Below are 16,922 nucleotides of genomic sequence, written 5' to 3' on the forward strand. Positions count from 1 at the left end.
GTAGATTCCTTCTGATTTTCTACATAAGACAATCATGTTATTTGCAAATAAGGACAGTTTCATTCCTTTTAATTCTATAAGTCTTTTATTTCTTTTTCTTGCCTTGTTGCTCTGGCTGGAACTTACAGTGCTATGTTGAATAAGAATGGTGAGAATAGACATCCTTCCCTTGTTCCCAATCTTAGGGAGATTACATTTAGTTTTTTACCATTATGTAAATGTTAGCTGTAGGGGTTTTGTAGACAGTCTTTTTCAAATTGAGGAAATTCTCCTGTATTCATAGTTTTGTTGAGTATTTTTGTCATGAATGGATGTTGGATTTTGTCAGATGCTTCTTCTGTGTCATTTGGTAAGATCTCATGAGTTTTCTTCTTTGGCCTGTAGATACTGTGAATTACATGGATATTTTCAAATATTGAACCAGCCTTGATTGTGTTGTATAATTCTCTTAATTGCTGGATTAGATTTGCTAATATTTTGTTGAGGACTTTTGTATCGAAGTTTATGTGAGATAATGGTCTGCAGTTTTCTTTCTTTAATATGGTATTTGTTAAGTTGGGAAGTGTCTCCTCTTCTTTTTTCTTGAAAGATTTGTGTAAAATTGGTGCTAAGTGTTTAAATATTTGATAAAATTGTCCAGTGGAAGTATCTGGGCTTGGAAAGTTCTTTTTCAAGAACTTTTAAATTACAAATCCAACTTCTTTAATGGTTATAGAACTGTTCAGTTTATCAGTTGAGTGTTGGTGGTTTGTAGTTTTCAAGGAATTGGTCCATTTCTTCTAAGTGGTTCAGTTTATGAGCATTATGAACAATATTATAAAATTACTTTTAATATTTCTTTTTTCTCCCTTTGTTGGTTGTGAGATCTGTATTGACATTCTCTATTTTGTTACTGATATTGGTGATTTGTGTCTTCTTACTTTATGTTTGTCAGTCTTAACTAGAAGTTTATGAAATTTTTTTTCCAAAATAAAGCTCTTTGTTCCATTGCTTTTTTTGCCCCCCCCCCGTTCTTTTCCTGTTTTAATTTCATTGATTTCTGATCTTGTATTTATTATTTCCTTTCTTCTGCTTGTTTTAGGTTTATTTTGGTCTTCTTTTTCTAGGTTCCTGAAGTAAAAACTTAGACTTTTTCATTTGAGGTCTTCCCTTTTTCTTAATCTAAACATTTAGTGCTCTAAATTTCCCTCTCAGCACTGCTTTAGCTGAATCCCACAGAATTTGACATGTTGTATTTTCATTTCATGTATTTATGTATTTCTCTTTTTCCTTTGAGACTTCCTTGTTGACCCGTCAGTTATTTAGAAGTATGTTGTTTAATTTCTCAATGTTTAAAGATTTTCCTGCTATCTTTTGTTATTGATTTCTAATTTTATTCTAGTATAGTCAGACATGTACTGTGTGTTGTTTCAATACTTTTACATTTGTTGAGGGTTTTGTTTGTTTTGTGGTTGTTGGGTTTGATCCAGGATGTAGTGTACTGCAGAGAATGTTTCACAGGTGCTTGAAAAGTATTTGTATTTCTCTCTCGAAGATAGGGTGTTCTTTAAATGTCGATTAGGTCTTTTGGTTGATGGTGTTACTCAGTTCTTTTATATCTTTGCCAGTTTTTTTCTCTAGTACTTCTCTCAATTGCTAAGAGTGGGATACTGAAATCCTCAACTTTATTTGTGGATTTGTTTGTCTCTCCTTTTAGCTTTATCATTTCTTATTTTATGCATTTTGAAGCTCTTTTGTTTAGTGTGTGCACATTTAGGATCACTGTGTTTTCTTGGTGTTGATCATTTTATCGTTATGTAATATCCCTCTGTGTCCCTTATAATTTTTTTGCTCTTAAATCTATTTTATCCAACATTAATATAGCCACTCCTCTTTTTTTTTTAATGTTTGCATGGTGTATCTTTTTTCCATCCTTTTTTTTAACCTATCTATTTCATTACGTTTGAAATGAGTTTTTTATAGAATGATTTTTAGCTGGTAAATTTAGACCATTCATATTTAAGTAATTATTGATATGTCAGGGCTTACAGCCCATTATTTCTGACTCATAGGATTCTTCTTATATTTTTAACCATTCATCAATAACCACAAAACACAAGTCAAATGAATTCTTTTCTTTCATTTTTTTTCTTCATGGCATGGTGACTGGGTCCTAAGAGAAGTGTTTTCCAAAAGTGATCATTCCAAGAGGCCCATGTGGAAGGAAGCTACAAGGCTTCTTAAGACCCAACTTCAGGTCTTCAGTCCCAGAATGCCACTTCTGCCACATTCTGTTGGTCACACAGTGTCAGACCAAATTCAGTGCGGGCCGTGACTGCACAGGGGTAGGAATACGAGGAGGTGAGGGTCATTGGGAGCTGTCTTGGATACTGACTGCCGCTACCACTAATTCACTTGCTGGGGGTGAGATCAGAATCACGGGCCATCACTCAACACCCTGTTAACTAGCTAATCACTCTGGGGCTGAACTTTATCATTTGTAAATTGAGGAGGCTGGACTAGATGACCATTTATGTCCCTTCTAACTCTATGATTCTCTATTTCTCGGAGTATCTTTATATTTTTTCCCCAGCTTTATTGAGGTATAATTAAAATTGTATATATTTGAAGTGTGTAGCTTGATGGTTTGATATACATATACATTGTGAAATATTCACCATATTCAAGCCACTTAACATATCCATCACCTCACATGGTTACTGTTTTGTTTCTTTCTTTCTTCAAATGGAATTCTTGTTTATTATCACATTACCATTTTACCTCCATGTAAAAGGGAAAAACTTAACCATTCTTCCAGTAATCTCTGAAATACTCCAGAGCTCAGTTTGACAAACTAATACAGTTACCATTGATTCCAGAAGCAGCCAATATCTAATATTAGAGTGTCTATAGATTGTTATAGGTATAGCCATCCCTGGGTGAATGATCTGGATCACTAAGGAAGCTAGAAACCTTATCCCAGTTGATCCATAGCGAAAGAAGTTGACGTTGGCTAGATTATTTCACACACTCTTCTTTCTGAAAAAATAAAACTCTGCCAGTAGGGCTTGTCCTTTCCAGTGTATGTATGTTTGATTATAAAAGAAAGTGATCATACTTTAGTTCAGTAGTTTATTCTTTGTTACAATGAGCCTTGTTAAGTCTCCCCCAACTTCCAGTTTGCCTGAATAACTTTCCCCAGAGAAATCATAACTTGTTTTAAAAAACAGTAAGATATCAGTAGGACTGGTGTTCTCCTAAGTTCCATGTCCCTCCATAGCTGTGCCAGGATCCTTACTCAACCTCAGTCTTGTCATAGTCAGCACTAGAATAAACTGTTAAAACCGTTTATCCAGCTATTTTAAACAGAGGCACCATTCATTTGAATGACTCCTTCCCAGCGGAGACACTTTGAATGATAATACTTTTTAAGTTTATTCTGGTATTTTGAGGGATGCCTTTACTATATAATCACACATTATATACTGTCTTTTTAAATTATTCCTGATAGTTGTAATTCATTGTAGGAAGGTGAAGTGTATGGTTTCTGGCCTCAATAAAGATATGGTTTATGGATTCCAAATCATAGTTACCACTGTGCTGTATGTTTGGCTCCCTGTGGCATGATCTTGAAGCAGTGTTACATATTTATTTCCATGTTTATTCTCCCATATGGGTTGGAGGATAGACCTTTTCTTTTTCATCTTTATATCCTCTGTATCTGGCATACCGAAAATATATAGCAAGCTTATTGTATGAAATGAGGCTGGTGTATGGGAGAGACTGAGCTTTGGCCCCACTTAAGCCAGAGTCCTGTTTTGATAAACTAATTGAGAGGTTTTGCTCTATAATAATGGATAGAACAATAATGAATAGAAGTTATTTTGGACAGCATTGGTTAAAGTTCATTTCAATGACAGTACTAAAACTTGCCAAATACATTTTACAAGTATACATTTGGCTTATCATATGTTTGGCCCAATTCTTTATATTCATTTCATCTTGTTTAATTCCTATAAGCTATTCTCAAGGGGAGTCCATAGGGGAGGAAATATGAATTGCTTACCCAAAGAAATGTCCCCGTCACTGATTTAGCACATGTATTCAAACTAACCAGATACACAAAAATAAATTAGTGGCAGTGGTTGAATATTTAGGCATAGTATGAATAGCTGTAAAATAAAGTTATGATCCTGTGGTTGAAATTTTCAACATGTGCCTTAATAGTAAAAGAATTACAAGTTCAGCAATAGATTTCACCTGAGAAAAAAGATGTGGATAGAGAGCATCCTTGTATATTATAATATTGATTTTTATTTACATTGTGAACGATGACAGAACTTTTGGGAAAAGGAAGAAGGTAATGGGATTTATTAAAGCTTCTATTAGAATATAGTATGATTACCAGTAAATTATGTCTTTTGTTTTTACATGAGCTAGGTAATAAAGCTTCTAGGTTAAAGTTCAGATTTAGCACCCATTTAACCAAAGGTATTTGACCAAACATTACTTTTTGGAAATTAATATTTAAACGATCTCTGTGTCTCTTTCTGAGAATAGTTTAAGGAAATACAGCTTCCTGCTTCCTTAGGAAAAATACTTATTTGAGGTCCAACATCTGACACTAATGTGTTTTCCCTCTTATCGATTCGGTTTCCGAGTCATCTGTTTGATTTTTTTTTCTTTTTTTATGATCTGATGTGTTATAGTCCAGCTTCAAATGATGGATTTTGAAGTCTGGAAATATGCTCCAAAGTAAAGATCTGTGTTTAATTCTGTAGTGTCTATCTTCAGGAGGGATAGACAGAAGTAGAAGTTCAGATTCAGAGGGGTGCCAGGTTGGTAATTTGGATCAAACTGCATGGGGAGAATAATCTCTCTCCTAAAATGAAGCACAAGGATAAGTAATAACTTTTTATGCATGATAAGCATCAAAAATATGAACCTGCTGGTCTTTGCTTTTCATTTTTCTTTACCTCTGTCTTTCAGTGAGAACCTCCTGCAGTGTGCACACGATGTGATCAATAACTCAATAACTTTTTTCATGCAGTAATTATCTCCATGTGATATTATCTGAACACTGTTTTTCTTTATTACTCAAAAGATGCAGGAGATATTTATATAACCAGCTGATCCCATTTTGGATAAAGGTGCTTTGTGACAGCAGGAGAAATATTTTATTTTAAATAGCCTTTTTAAATAAATGCTCTGGGAAAAGCTTTTCAAGTTAATTTTTACTTAGCGTGAGATGGTGATTACCAAAAAGGTTTAGATCTTTTACTTTGTATATTTTACTTTGTATATTTTACAGTATTGATAGTCATTCTAACTTCTAATAAACAATTAAAATTAAAATATTGAACCATTTAATGTAACCATAATTTTTTTCTGATTCCCCTAAGTCATTTTATGTATTTTCAGAGGTGTGAGCTCAGTGCATAAGTTCTACCATCTCCACGTCTCACAGAGATTCTTGTTTTAGGCAGAGATCCTGCAAGAGTCCCGGATGATGATCCCAGATTGCCAGCGCAGGCTGGAAGCTGCATATGCTGATCTTCTGCAGTTATTAGTAAGTAATACTTATCTAGCTTATGTTTCAGATTTTTTTCAGTCTAATATATGAAAGGTCAAGTTTTTAAATATTTAACACTGAAAGCTAGTGGTGACATTTTGTTTACTTGCTCAGTGTACCGATTTATTTTTAAATAATTAATGGAGTTCAAGTGGTGTTTTAAGTTATGCCTCCAATAAAAGTACTGTGTCTAGCATGTTTACTCTATTTAAACTTAGTTAATTAAATATATTTGCATTATCATGGTAGGTATTCATAGTATTAATATTGTCCAGCAATATCTTGAATGATTTGGTTTTCATACATAAAGATCTTTTTTGACTCATTAAAGGTGAGTAGTCTGTTTGAAATGTTAAAAGATCCAAGTGTGTCAAATGAATTTGGGCTGTTTTAAAAAAGGATTTGGAATTCTTTCTGATTCAAACCTAAATCGATTTGAGAGAGGAAAGATAACCCTGTACAGTAATATATAGGCAGTCCTCTCATATTAACCTGGAGCTGGATAACACTCCTACCATGCTTGCTGGTATAAATGTCTCGTGATATAGTGGCTGAATCATTTTAAAAAGGATTCTAAGAAAAATGAAAAGTCATCTTCTTTCTTTCTGTTTTAAATTTCTTAATAGAAATAAAAGCATAATACTATATATAAGCCAATTATTAATGCTGTTTGATGATAATTTGATGAATTCTGTCATTTCCTTTATTCATTTCATTTTATGTTTCTAGTTCTTGAGCTAATATTACTAGCTACATAGCCATCTCCTGATTCATAGTTGTTCCCTATATAACAAAAATAGTATGAGGCTTTTTCAGTATGATCATATATATGTATTCTTGGAAAGAGAATGAGATTTGTTTTCCCACCAAAATCATATTAGGACTAAATCTGTAGAAAAAAAGGAAGAGAGAAATACTCACATTTTAGTTTACTTTTGACATAGAACTCATATTTATCTATAGGAACCTTTTAAAGGCAGGATAACTCTCTTTAAAGCCAAAAATAAAGCTATGGTTTTAAAATGAAAGATAGGTGAAAGCAGGAAATAACTATTAAAATGTTACCTGAAACAGAAGCATCATTTTTATTTCCTGACAACTGAAATGCTTTTTTCCTCTCATGAATATAATAGCTGAGAAAGTAATAGAAACTGCTTGAAAATTATAATTTTGTCTTTGGGTGTATATTTGTGTATGAGGATATATTCAGCAATGTCTGTACCCTCAAAGAGCTTAAATTTTCTGACAGAGAACAAAGACATGTTTAGGTGTAATGTAGAAGTTTAAGAAATGTAGTCTGAGTTAAGCAAATCTTCAGTCTCTTTTCCTTTAAAATTTCGTATTAAATACATATACACACACTTTATTCCCTCTGCCCTGTAACTGTTTGTGTATATCCATCTTGTATTGCCTTGACCTGAATTGCCAGCCATAGCTTTATTTATTTATTAAAAAATCAAACAAAATTTGCTCTGCACAGTAACTTAGGTGATATTATTTCTGTGTTACTATTACAATATCTTAGTAAAAGTTTTCTGTATATAAAAATACCAAGGAAAAACTCAGTCTTTAGATATCAGAAAATGAAAGCTGTTAGATTGTTTCCTTGTAGTAGGGTATATAATACTCATTAACAAGCAGACAGTTCACTTTTCTGATTCAAAGATTGCGTTTAACTCTGGTGTGACACCAGGAGCCTTCTTTGCCATTGTGAGCATTTGGAGGATTATTTTGGTCTGAATGTTATCATATATGTAACACATTAGTAAATAACTTTTTACTTTTAGTGCATGAATAATAATAACCCCATTTGTATGGTGATGTGTTGACAAAGTAAGAATACAGTGTGTTAAAATGTTTTCTTAGGTTTTAATTTAATTATTTAATTTCAGTAGCTTTAGACGACCATGTTTTTCACTTATTGTATGAGAATATACAGTGAAACAAAACCAAACCTGTTATTTCTTTCCTTACCTGTAATGAAAGAACAGAGTTGTTCTTCGGAAATCTGTGGAATTATACTATATTTAGATGAGGCTTGGCATCCTTTTTGTTTTAATTTTTGAGCTGCTTACGTTGATGGTTTGTAATATCTGAGTAATTAAAGTACTGAAGTTCAAGAAGGATAAACCTAATTTTTATTATATTTAATTTCAGGAGAGTGAAAAAGACTTGGAAGAAGCTGAGGAATATAAGGAGGCACGTTTAGTACTGGATTCAGTGAAGTTAGAAGCCTGAAATTTTTCTGTACAGGGTGTTTTTTGCATTAAATCTTGGGATCCATTCCATAATTCATTATTTTTGACCACTGCTATGTGTTCAAGTAGTATGAGAATGTGATTCTTTTTATGCAGTGCATATATTTTTCTTTGCCTAATTTAATGTGTCGAATAAATGAGTTCATCTAATAAAATTGCTTCTTTCATACTTTACAGAGTATTTTAATTAACCTTTTATCATTAAGTCATAGCCATTTTTGACAGAGAATTAAAATATGTTAGGTTCTATTTAAAGGCTAGATATTTTGCTGCTTAAGCACGGATTAAGTTAAAAATAGGATACCTTTTTTTTTTTTTAGATAAAAATCTAAATTTTGATTATTGTATTCTGAGTAGGGTACAACTCCTAGATAAGAAAGTAAGAACCTCTCTGGATACAGCCTTACATATTTATTTCTTCACAGTGAAAGTCCAACATTTCCATTACAATGAACTGATGGGAAACATTTAAATCTTTTTCCAAAAAGACAGATTTATACAGAAAACACCAACCATTTAGATCTTCAAGAATAAGATTCTTATGAACAACCATAAAAAATTGAATTATATTTTAAAGTTATAATGGCTATTGCCAGTGGTGTGCTGGGAAGTGTTTAATGGCACTTCAGAATGGGAAGGGAACCTCTGGTTTGTAGCTTTTGCTTATTTCTGTTGTTTAAATATTCCCACTGTGACCAATTTCAAGCGACTAAGGTGACATTACCGAACACAGAGTCGGAAAGATACAAGCCAGCTACAGCATGCGCTGGCCATAGCCAAACCTGGATTATCTTGATTAACTAAAAAAGGATATTGTTGCATCACAAAGCTTTTTTCCAGTGCTGTTGTAAACCCATAACCTAATCATTTGAGTTTATTTTCCAAAAATATAGGACAACTTGCTTAGTTTTCTTATATTTATAGAAAATGTGTATGAGCCTTATGTCACCAACCTAACATGAGCCATGATCTAATGAACCAAAATAGTAACAATAACATTTAAACTTTGAAGCCTATAATTGAAAAAATAAGAAAACTTGAATTTTTGCTGCTATAAAATACATGTAGTATGGTTGGTCTGATTTTGGAAGTTGCAAGTGATCACTAGAAACTATAACATTAAATCTGTCAAAAAGATGAGGGAAGAGAAAAATAATATTCTTCTTTCCTAATGTTATTTCTAAATACCCTATTTTAAAGCACAGAATGTATAACTTATAAAATAAAACTTTTACACATTCAGAAAATTACTTCATCAGAAAATAACATATCTGAAGCATTTCTAAATGAAATGTCATCATTTTAAAACATATTACATGCCATTTTTAAAGTATTTGAGGTAGAAGAGGGGAAGAGTGAGGAAATAAAAACTATAATTACAATGTAAAATTTTATACTAAGGTTCAATGTTAGACATTTGAGTGCCAGGAGAATTGAACTCTTTAGTTTTAAATTATTTTGTGGTTTGTATTAAGAACAGAACAAATGGGCTTTTTTTGGTTTGGGGCTTGTTTTCTTGTTTTTGGCATCTTGAGTTTTTAAATATTTTACTATTTTAATGTAAAATATTTCATCCTCTGCTAAATACACAAATATCATATATGTTCTTAGCAAAAGGTTTCCTTATCAGTTAAAGTTTGAAGAGAACATATCTCCCTCCTGAAAAAAGTAATACTGAAGGGTAAGTTTTGCAGCCATGACCCAATTCTTGGTTACTGAAAAAATTCCTGTCTTGCCAAAAAGCCTAAGAAAGAAGAAATCAGCAACAGGTAGATGGAAAGAAGTATATCTTTAGAGAATTCTTAACTACTACAGATTTTATACTGGCTCTCTCCAGGTATTGATGAGAAGCAGCAAGAAGCTTAACATTCTGTGAAGGCTTATTCCTGAGAATTTTTGACACATTCCACTTGTTTTTGTGGCCAAGAGGCACATTGAGAACAGTTATAATCGATTTAGCATTAACTTGTTTTTAAGCTTTTATTTAAAACCTTACATCTGTGTAACAGTATGTAGAAATTCCCTAATGTTGCCCTTTTTCTCCCTGTACCAACACTTGACCCCCAATTAACATATAGCAATTGCTCAATAAACATTTGTAGAATAAGTGAAAAGCGAGAACATGTCTCACGTCTAGAGCGAGACAAAGAATGCTGTGAAGGGTTCTGTCTCATCACAAACAAAACATTTAATGCAGTGCTTTTCAAACTGTTTGGACCACAATGCACAGTAAGAAACACATTTTTGATTGTGACCCAGTGCATATGTATGGGGGTCTAGAGATACATGCAATAACAAGTATCCTTAATATGTACAATTCCTCAGATGTTTTGTATTCAGTTTCATATGATCATGACCACCTGCTATTGCGTTGTGAAGAACACTACCTTACTATAATATAAAATAGTATTTATGTAAGTTAATAAAAATTTATATAAAATTATCTTTTATATATATAACCTTATATAGATGTATATACCATATATATATAAACTTCATTGATATGTATCTGTCAACTTCTTAGGTCTCAGAACAGTTCTCTCAGTGAATGTGTGCCAATTTACACACATTGCAGGCATAGTGTCATGGTAATGTGTAATCATTTAACATTTGTTAGGTGCCCGTAGTCCTTTCACAGACCGATACAATGGGTCCACAGATTAGACAGGCAACACAAAGACAAGTGGCAGAATCAAATAGTAAACCTAATTTTTCTGTTTTTCTGTACAGCAAAAGGTCACATCATTTCTAAGTAAGTAAGAACATACATAGGGTAAAGAAATAGAGATATAACATATGGAATGAGTAAAGTGACCAAATCCAGGGCTGGTTTTAATGCCATTGAGAGGATTCCCAAGTTTCAGCATTTTCACTTGGACATTCTTGGCTAATAAATCAAATTACTCCCCCAAAGTCCTGGACAAGAACTTGCTGTCTGGGCTTTTGGGACATTTACATTTTGGATGAGTATTAACATCTCAAGAACTAAGTTGTCCTTTCTTTATCCTATTTTGTACCACCTGGATAAGTCATGTAAACAGTTCCTTGGGAAGGAATGGGATTTGTGGGAAGAATTTAAAAACAACAACAAAAAAACCTGCTAAAATAAGCACATGTTTATGAGTGATGAAAGCTGGTTAAAGCAATATATTGTAATATTTGTCTGACTTTTCTTGAACTTCTGGTGAGGAACAATCAAAGCTTAATATTTAAAAATTGTCTCTATGCCTATACTTGTGCACTGAGTCACTTCCAAATTGAGCAGTCAAACTTGGTTAATCTAAATTACTTTGCAAACTTCATTACATTACTTGGCTTTTTAAAAATCCTATCAAGTTTAATAAGGACATATCCTACAGCTGGTTATCACTTAAATCTTATTATTTGGTCATTTAGATAAGCCAAGGACAGATTAATCCTTTCCTTGGTGGTGAGTTAGGGCCTTTAAACTGTCAGTGTAAACTTGATAGTATGTGAGCAAAAGCTGTGAAGTACTTGGCATTAAAGGGTTAATCAGATAATTTAGTCCTTGAGACTCCTTTGAGTGCTTTAGCTGGAAAGAAATTGAATGGTTTAGAAATGGTGCACTATGAAACAAGTTTCAAGTATTAGTGTACTTGAAAATTTCAAGAGTGCTTCATAAAAATCTGCATTGCACTCTGCTATTAGTCTTACTGCTCTTATGAGAGGTATTTGTTCATGTATTAGACTGTTGCACAGAAAGGTATGATTAATTTATGTTGCAGTAGATTTACACCTTTCTTATATTTTTTTGTGCTTTCTCTTGAGTTGAATAGTTGACAAGGTACTTTCAAAGTCTTGGGGGCAATTTCACCAAAAGTTAATATTTTTAATGCACAATAAGACTTTCCAAAGTAATAAGAAAAAATTCCTAGTATGAAAGATAAAAGATGAAAACACAGAGTTCACAAAAGAATAAATGCAAATTAATAGTTTTTTTAATGTTTCACTTCAGTAGTAATCAACTTCAAATTTTAAAAACAAGCAAAATTTTAAAGATGAGTATCTGTTGACTAGGTATGATAAAGTACTAGCTAATGAGCTTAGATAAAAGGATGAAATAAATTGGGAAAGAGGCATTATTTACATGAAATACAGTTGATAAGATTATGTTTTGATATCAAGAAAACTCGTGTTGTCTATGATTAGAAGCGATGAGGAAATAATATATAAAGTGGGTAACTGAAAAAAGAATATATAAAACTGTAATGGGCTCAATTATGTGCTCCAAAAAGATACGTTGAAATCCTAACCCTCAGTACCTCAGAACAGGAGCTTATTTGGAAATAGGGTCCTTGCAGATTTCATCAGCTAAGGTGAGGTCACACTAGTGAGTAGGGTAGGCCCTTAATCTCATATGACTAATGTCCCAATAAGGCGTGAAGACACAGCAAGAAGGCCACATGACAGCATAGGTAGAGGTTGGAGTTATGCAGCTGCAAGCCAAGAAATAGCAAGGTGGCACCAGAAGCTATGAGAAAGGCATGGAACAGGTTCTCCCTTAGATCCCTGGAGAGTGTGGCTCTGCCAACACCTTGACTGAGACTTCCAGCCTCCAGAACTGTGAGATAAACTTCTGTTGTTTTAAGCCACTTTGTGGTACTTTGTTACAGGAGTCTTAGAAAATGAATATGTACAACCCAAAAGCTTTTCTATATGCCAGCAGTAACCAAACATAATGGAAAAATAAATCCCTAAGGAGAGTCATAGAAGATGACATTTAAAAAAATAACTTGTACTACATGCGGAAAGTTGATACTACCAAAATGTGGTTTCTCCCTATGTCCATCTGTAAATTCAATGAAATAAAATCTAACATGGTTAGGAGAGAGAAGGGGAACGTTAGGAAATGATTCTAAAATGGAATTTAAAAAAATCTAACAGGAAAATATCTGGGAGGGGGATATGAAAAGGAATACTGATGAGGGGAAACTAGCTCTGCTCACTATTAAAAATTTATCAAGTTGTGATAATTAAATATATGGTAAAAAAAAAAAAAAGAGAGAATAGAGTCCAGAAGCAAACCCAAATAAATATATATAAATTTAGTATATGATAAAGGATGTTTCAGACTTCTCAGATAGATTATTCAATAAATTGTATTGGGATAACCAGCCAACCATTTGGTGGAAAAGTAAAGCTGAATCTCTATTTCACTTCTCACACCAAAGTAAATTTCTACTGAGTCAAAAATTTCAATATGAAGAGGGAAAAAAAAAACCCGCTGGTAAAACATAGATTAACAAAGAATTTTGGGTATTATGTAGCAAGAGTATAGGGGAATAGAAAATCTAATACACTGTTGGTGAGAACATTTTAAAGATGGTAAATTGATATATAAATGTAAAGCCACAGTTATCAAAATAGAGATAGAGAAAAATAAATGGTGATTCTATCAAGAAAATCTTGAAAATGGAGAATTGCTAAGCGGGAGAGGGGATACGTGTAGGAGGTAGTGCAGTTGGATATTGAAACAAAACTACTGCATTTAAAACAGTGAAACCAGCACAACATTAAACAGTCAGTCAGTACAATAGACTAGAAAACCCAAACCCACCCTAAGTATGTATATCATACTGATAGAGGTGGCATCTCAATGTAGTGGTGAAAGGATGGATAATATATAAATGGAATTAAGAAGGTCTGAGAAAAAAATTGTCATTCCACACAACAAATTAAAGCTTAAATAGATTAAAGAATTAAATTTATGCAACAAGAATTTCTTGAGCCTGTACTATTAGTCAGGCACTATTTTGAAGCTAGGGTGCCATGGTGAGCAAGACAGACAAAAATCTCTGCTCTTGAGGCGCATACAACTCATGGATATTGACAATAAGTAAACAAGAAAATAGCAGGAATGTGTTCTGTGCATAGAATTAACATTAAATGATGCACTAAATAACAACTGGGTGATCAGGGAAGGCTTCCTGAGAGGTGACATTTGAGCTGAGCTCTGAATCAGAAACTCACATTCCAAGCAAAACAAAAACAAACAAACTAGTATGAAACCGAAGACGAAAAGGTGCTAGGTGTATTCTAAGAAAAGAACCAGTGGTGCAGGAGCCAAGTGAGTGATGGGGAAAGCAGTAGAAGCATTTGTGGGGCTTTGCAAGCTAAAGAAAGAAATTAAGGTTTTAATCTAATATTAGAGAGTCCACTAAGATTTTAACCCAGAGAGTGACATGATTTAATTAGCATTTTTTTAAAGATCTTGTTCTGCAGAGACTGAGTCTCTTTTTCTCTGAGAAGCAAACCAGCATCTCCTCCTCGGACTTCCCAAGTGTGTAGATCTCCTAGCAGGTTTCCTGCTGTGCCCCTAGCTGGGCAGATTCCAGGGAGGTGAGCACACCTGGTGTCTTCCCACTGATGTGGCTGTCAGCCCCACAGACTCCCTTCCCCATCCCCCCATCGGAAAGCCCCAAGGAAATATAAAGCAGGGCCTCTCTAAGTACTCTGATGGGTGGCCTCCTAGTTAAAAATTTAGGGTATAAGGATCCTAGACATGGTCACTCAGCCTTGGGTTGACCCTGGGATCTCTGTGCCTACTTTCCAGAGACTTAGCTCAGCCTCGCATTGCAGCTGATACCACTGCCCTGATTCCCCCACCCTCCTCTCCCTCCAGACCCTTGGCAGAACATAGTGTGCAGGTTAATTCCAGTTAGGGGTTGCTCTCTTCTGAATATCCATCTTTCACATCCACGTCCACCAAAGACAGAGGTATGGACATCCCAGGGTGGTGGGAAAATTATGATTTAGAGCAAAAGCTGTATGTTTCTGTTAGGGGAAAGGGTACATTTAAAATAAAAGAATTACATTGTTTATAAATAGGGAATTTAGCAAACTCTGGGGTGAGGAAATAGCTGGGCCTCTAGACAAAATAAGAGCAGTAGCTGCATGCCGACTTGTAACACAGACATAGAATTAGAACTGACTCTTCATCCGCTCATGACACAACCATGCATTCAGCACCTACTGGGTGCCAGGCACTGTACTAGGCTCTGGGAATGCAAAGTTGAGAAGCTCATGGTCCAATAACTAATCCTTACAGTGTAGGGGAACAAGCAAGTGCTGTTATAAAGGTCGATGTGATATTAAGATTTATAATAAGAAATACATACTCAAAAACAAAGTCATAGAAAAAGAGATCTGATTTGTGGTTACCAGAGATGAGGGAGGGTGGGAGGTAGGGGGCGGGGAAAGGGAGAATTGGATGAGGACAGTCAAAATGTACAAATTTCTAGTTTATAAGATAAATGAGTGCTGGTGATGTACATCATAAATATAACTAACATTGCTCTATTATATTTGAAAGTTAAGAGAGTACATTCCGGGAGTTCTCATCACAAGAAAAAAAATTTTTTCTATTTCTTTAATTTTGTACCTATATGAGATGATGGATATTTACTGGATTTAGTGTGATGGTCACTTCACGAAGTATGTAAATCAGATCATCATGCTGTAGATCTTAAACATATATAGTGCTGTGTGTCAATTATATCTCACTAAAACTCGAAGGGAAAAAAAACTAGCATTGTTCTACAAAAAAAAAAGGAAGGAGGGAAGAGCGAGAGAGGGAGGGAGGGAGAAGAAAGAAAGAGGGGAGAGAGAAAGAAAGAGAAAGAAAAGGAAGAAAAAGAAGAAAGAAAGAAAGAAAAAGAAAGAAAGAGAAAGAAAGAGAAGAAAGAAAGGAAGAAAGAAAAAGAAAAGAAAGAAAGAAAGGAAGGAAGGAAGGAAGGAGAGAGAGAGAAAGAAAGAAAAGAAAGAAAGAAAGAGAAAGAAAAGAAAAAGAAAGAAAGAAAGAAAGAAAGAAAGAAAGAAAGAAAGAAAGAAAGAAAGAAAGAAAGAAAGAAAGAAAAAGAAAGAAAGAAAGAAAGAAAGAGAAAGAAAAAGAAAGAAAGAGAAAGAAAGAAATGGGAAATGGGAAAGAAAGGGAGGAAGGAAGGAATATTTATTTGGTCTTCCTCCTGTTTCTGGCACAGAGCACCTGAAACCCTTGACATTCCTAAGTGATAAGAACGATAATATTCATAACAAGCCCCTTTCAACCACACCTGAGTTTGTGTTAATGCAGTGATTTTTGAAAAACACTGACGGATGGGGGCTGGTTGCCAGGGGAACAAACCCTGTGATTAGAGGGTTGAACTTTTAGTCCCACCCCGACTTCCGGGGTGGTAAGAGGGGGCTGAATGATTTAATCAATCTGTGGCTGTGTAAGGAAGCCGCCATAAAAACTCAACAGGAGCGCGTTCGGGAAGCTTCTATGTTGGTGAACTCTTGGAGGCTGGGGAGACGGCATGGAAACTCTGAGCACTTTTCGTGTACCTTGCCCTATGCATCTTTTCCATCTGGCTGTTCCTGAGTTAAATCCTTTTACAATAAAATGATAATGTGGTAAGTAAAATATTTCTCTTAGTTTTGTGAGCCACTCTAGCAAATTAATCAAACCCAAGGGAGGGATTATTGGAACCTCCAATCTACTGTCAGTTGGTAATAACCTGGGCTTGCAATTGACCTCTGAAATATTGGGGTGGGGGCAGTCTTATAGGACTGAGCCTGTAACCTGTGGGATATAATGTTATCTCCAGGTAGATAGTAACAGAGTTGAGTTGAATTGTAGGACACCAAGCTGGTATTGGAGAAATTCTTGGTGATGTAAGGGGGCGGGTGCAGGGTGACCTACACATAGAAATTGGTGTCAGAATCAGAGTCATAGAGGTCTTACTGGAGCCCAGAGGAAGGGACAAACAGAAACCTTTCAGTTTGGATTTCATACAATACACCACAGCTGTCCAAGTCATCTCGAGCAGGAGATAAAATGAAAAAACTGCAGAGAGTTTTGGAAGAGCCCTGGATCTCATAGAATGTGTTCAGCTGCCAGTAACAGAACACCTGACCAGTACTGATTGAAGCAGTAAAAGTGATCAAGAGTCTCACACAGCTCAAAGTCTGGAAGAAGGTGGTTCTGAGCTCAGAACACCAGCTCAGTGATGTGATTTATGGCTCAGGCTATCTCGGCCTTTTTGACTTTATCATTTTCAGTTGGTAGGTACTGTCTTCCCTCTGATATCAGGGTGGGTGCCATCACCCTGGTA

At 34.6% G+C, this 16,922-nt stretch overlaps 1 protein-coding gene across 2 annotated transcripts in view; it reads left to right on the forward strand.

Annotated features, from left to right (window-relative positions):
• TBCA (tubulin folding cofactor A) overlaps positions 1-7,978 on the forward strand; it is an 85,929-nt gene extending 77,951 nt beyond the window's left edge. For both annotated transcript variants that reach the window (XM_057740637.1, XM_057740647.1), the window contains exons 3-4: positions 5,462-5,548; positions 7,709-7,978. In XM_057740637.1, coding sequence (XP_057596620.1) covers positions 5,462-5,548; positions 7,709-7,789 — 168 coding nt within the window. In that variant the 3' untranslated portion in view covers positions 7,790-7,978. The remainder of the gene's footprint in view (positions 1-5,461; positions 5,549-7,708) is intronic.
• The last annotated feature ends 8,944 nt before the right edge of the window (positions 7,979-16,922 follow it).

Source organism: Hippopotamus amphibius, chromosome 1 (assembly GCF_030028045.1).
Source record: "Hippopotamus amphibius kiboko isolate mHipAmp2 chromosome 1, mHipAmp2.hap2, whole genome shotgun sequence".
NCBI classification, from domain to species: domain Eukaryota; kingdom Metazoa; phylum Chordata; class Mammalia; order Artiodactyla; family Hippopotamidae; genus Hippopotamus; species Hippopotamus amphibius.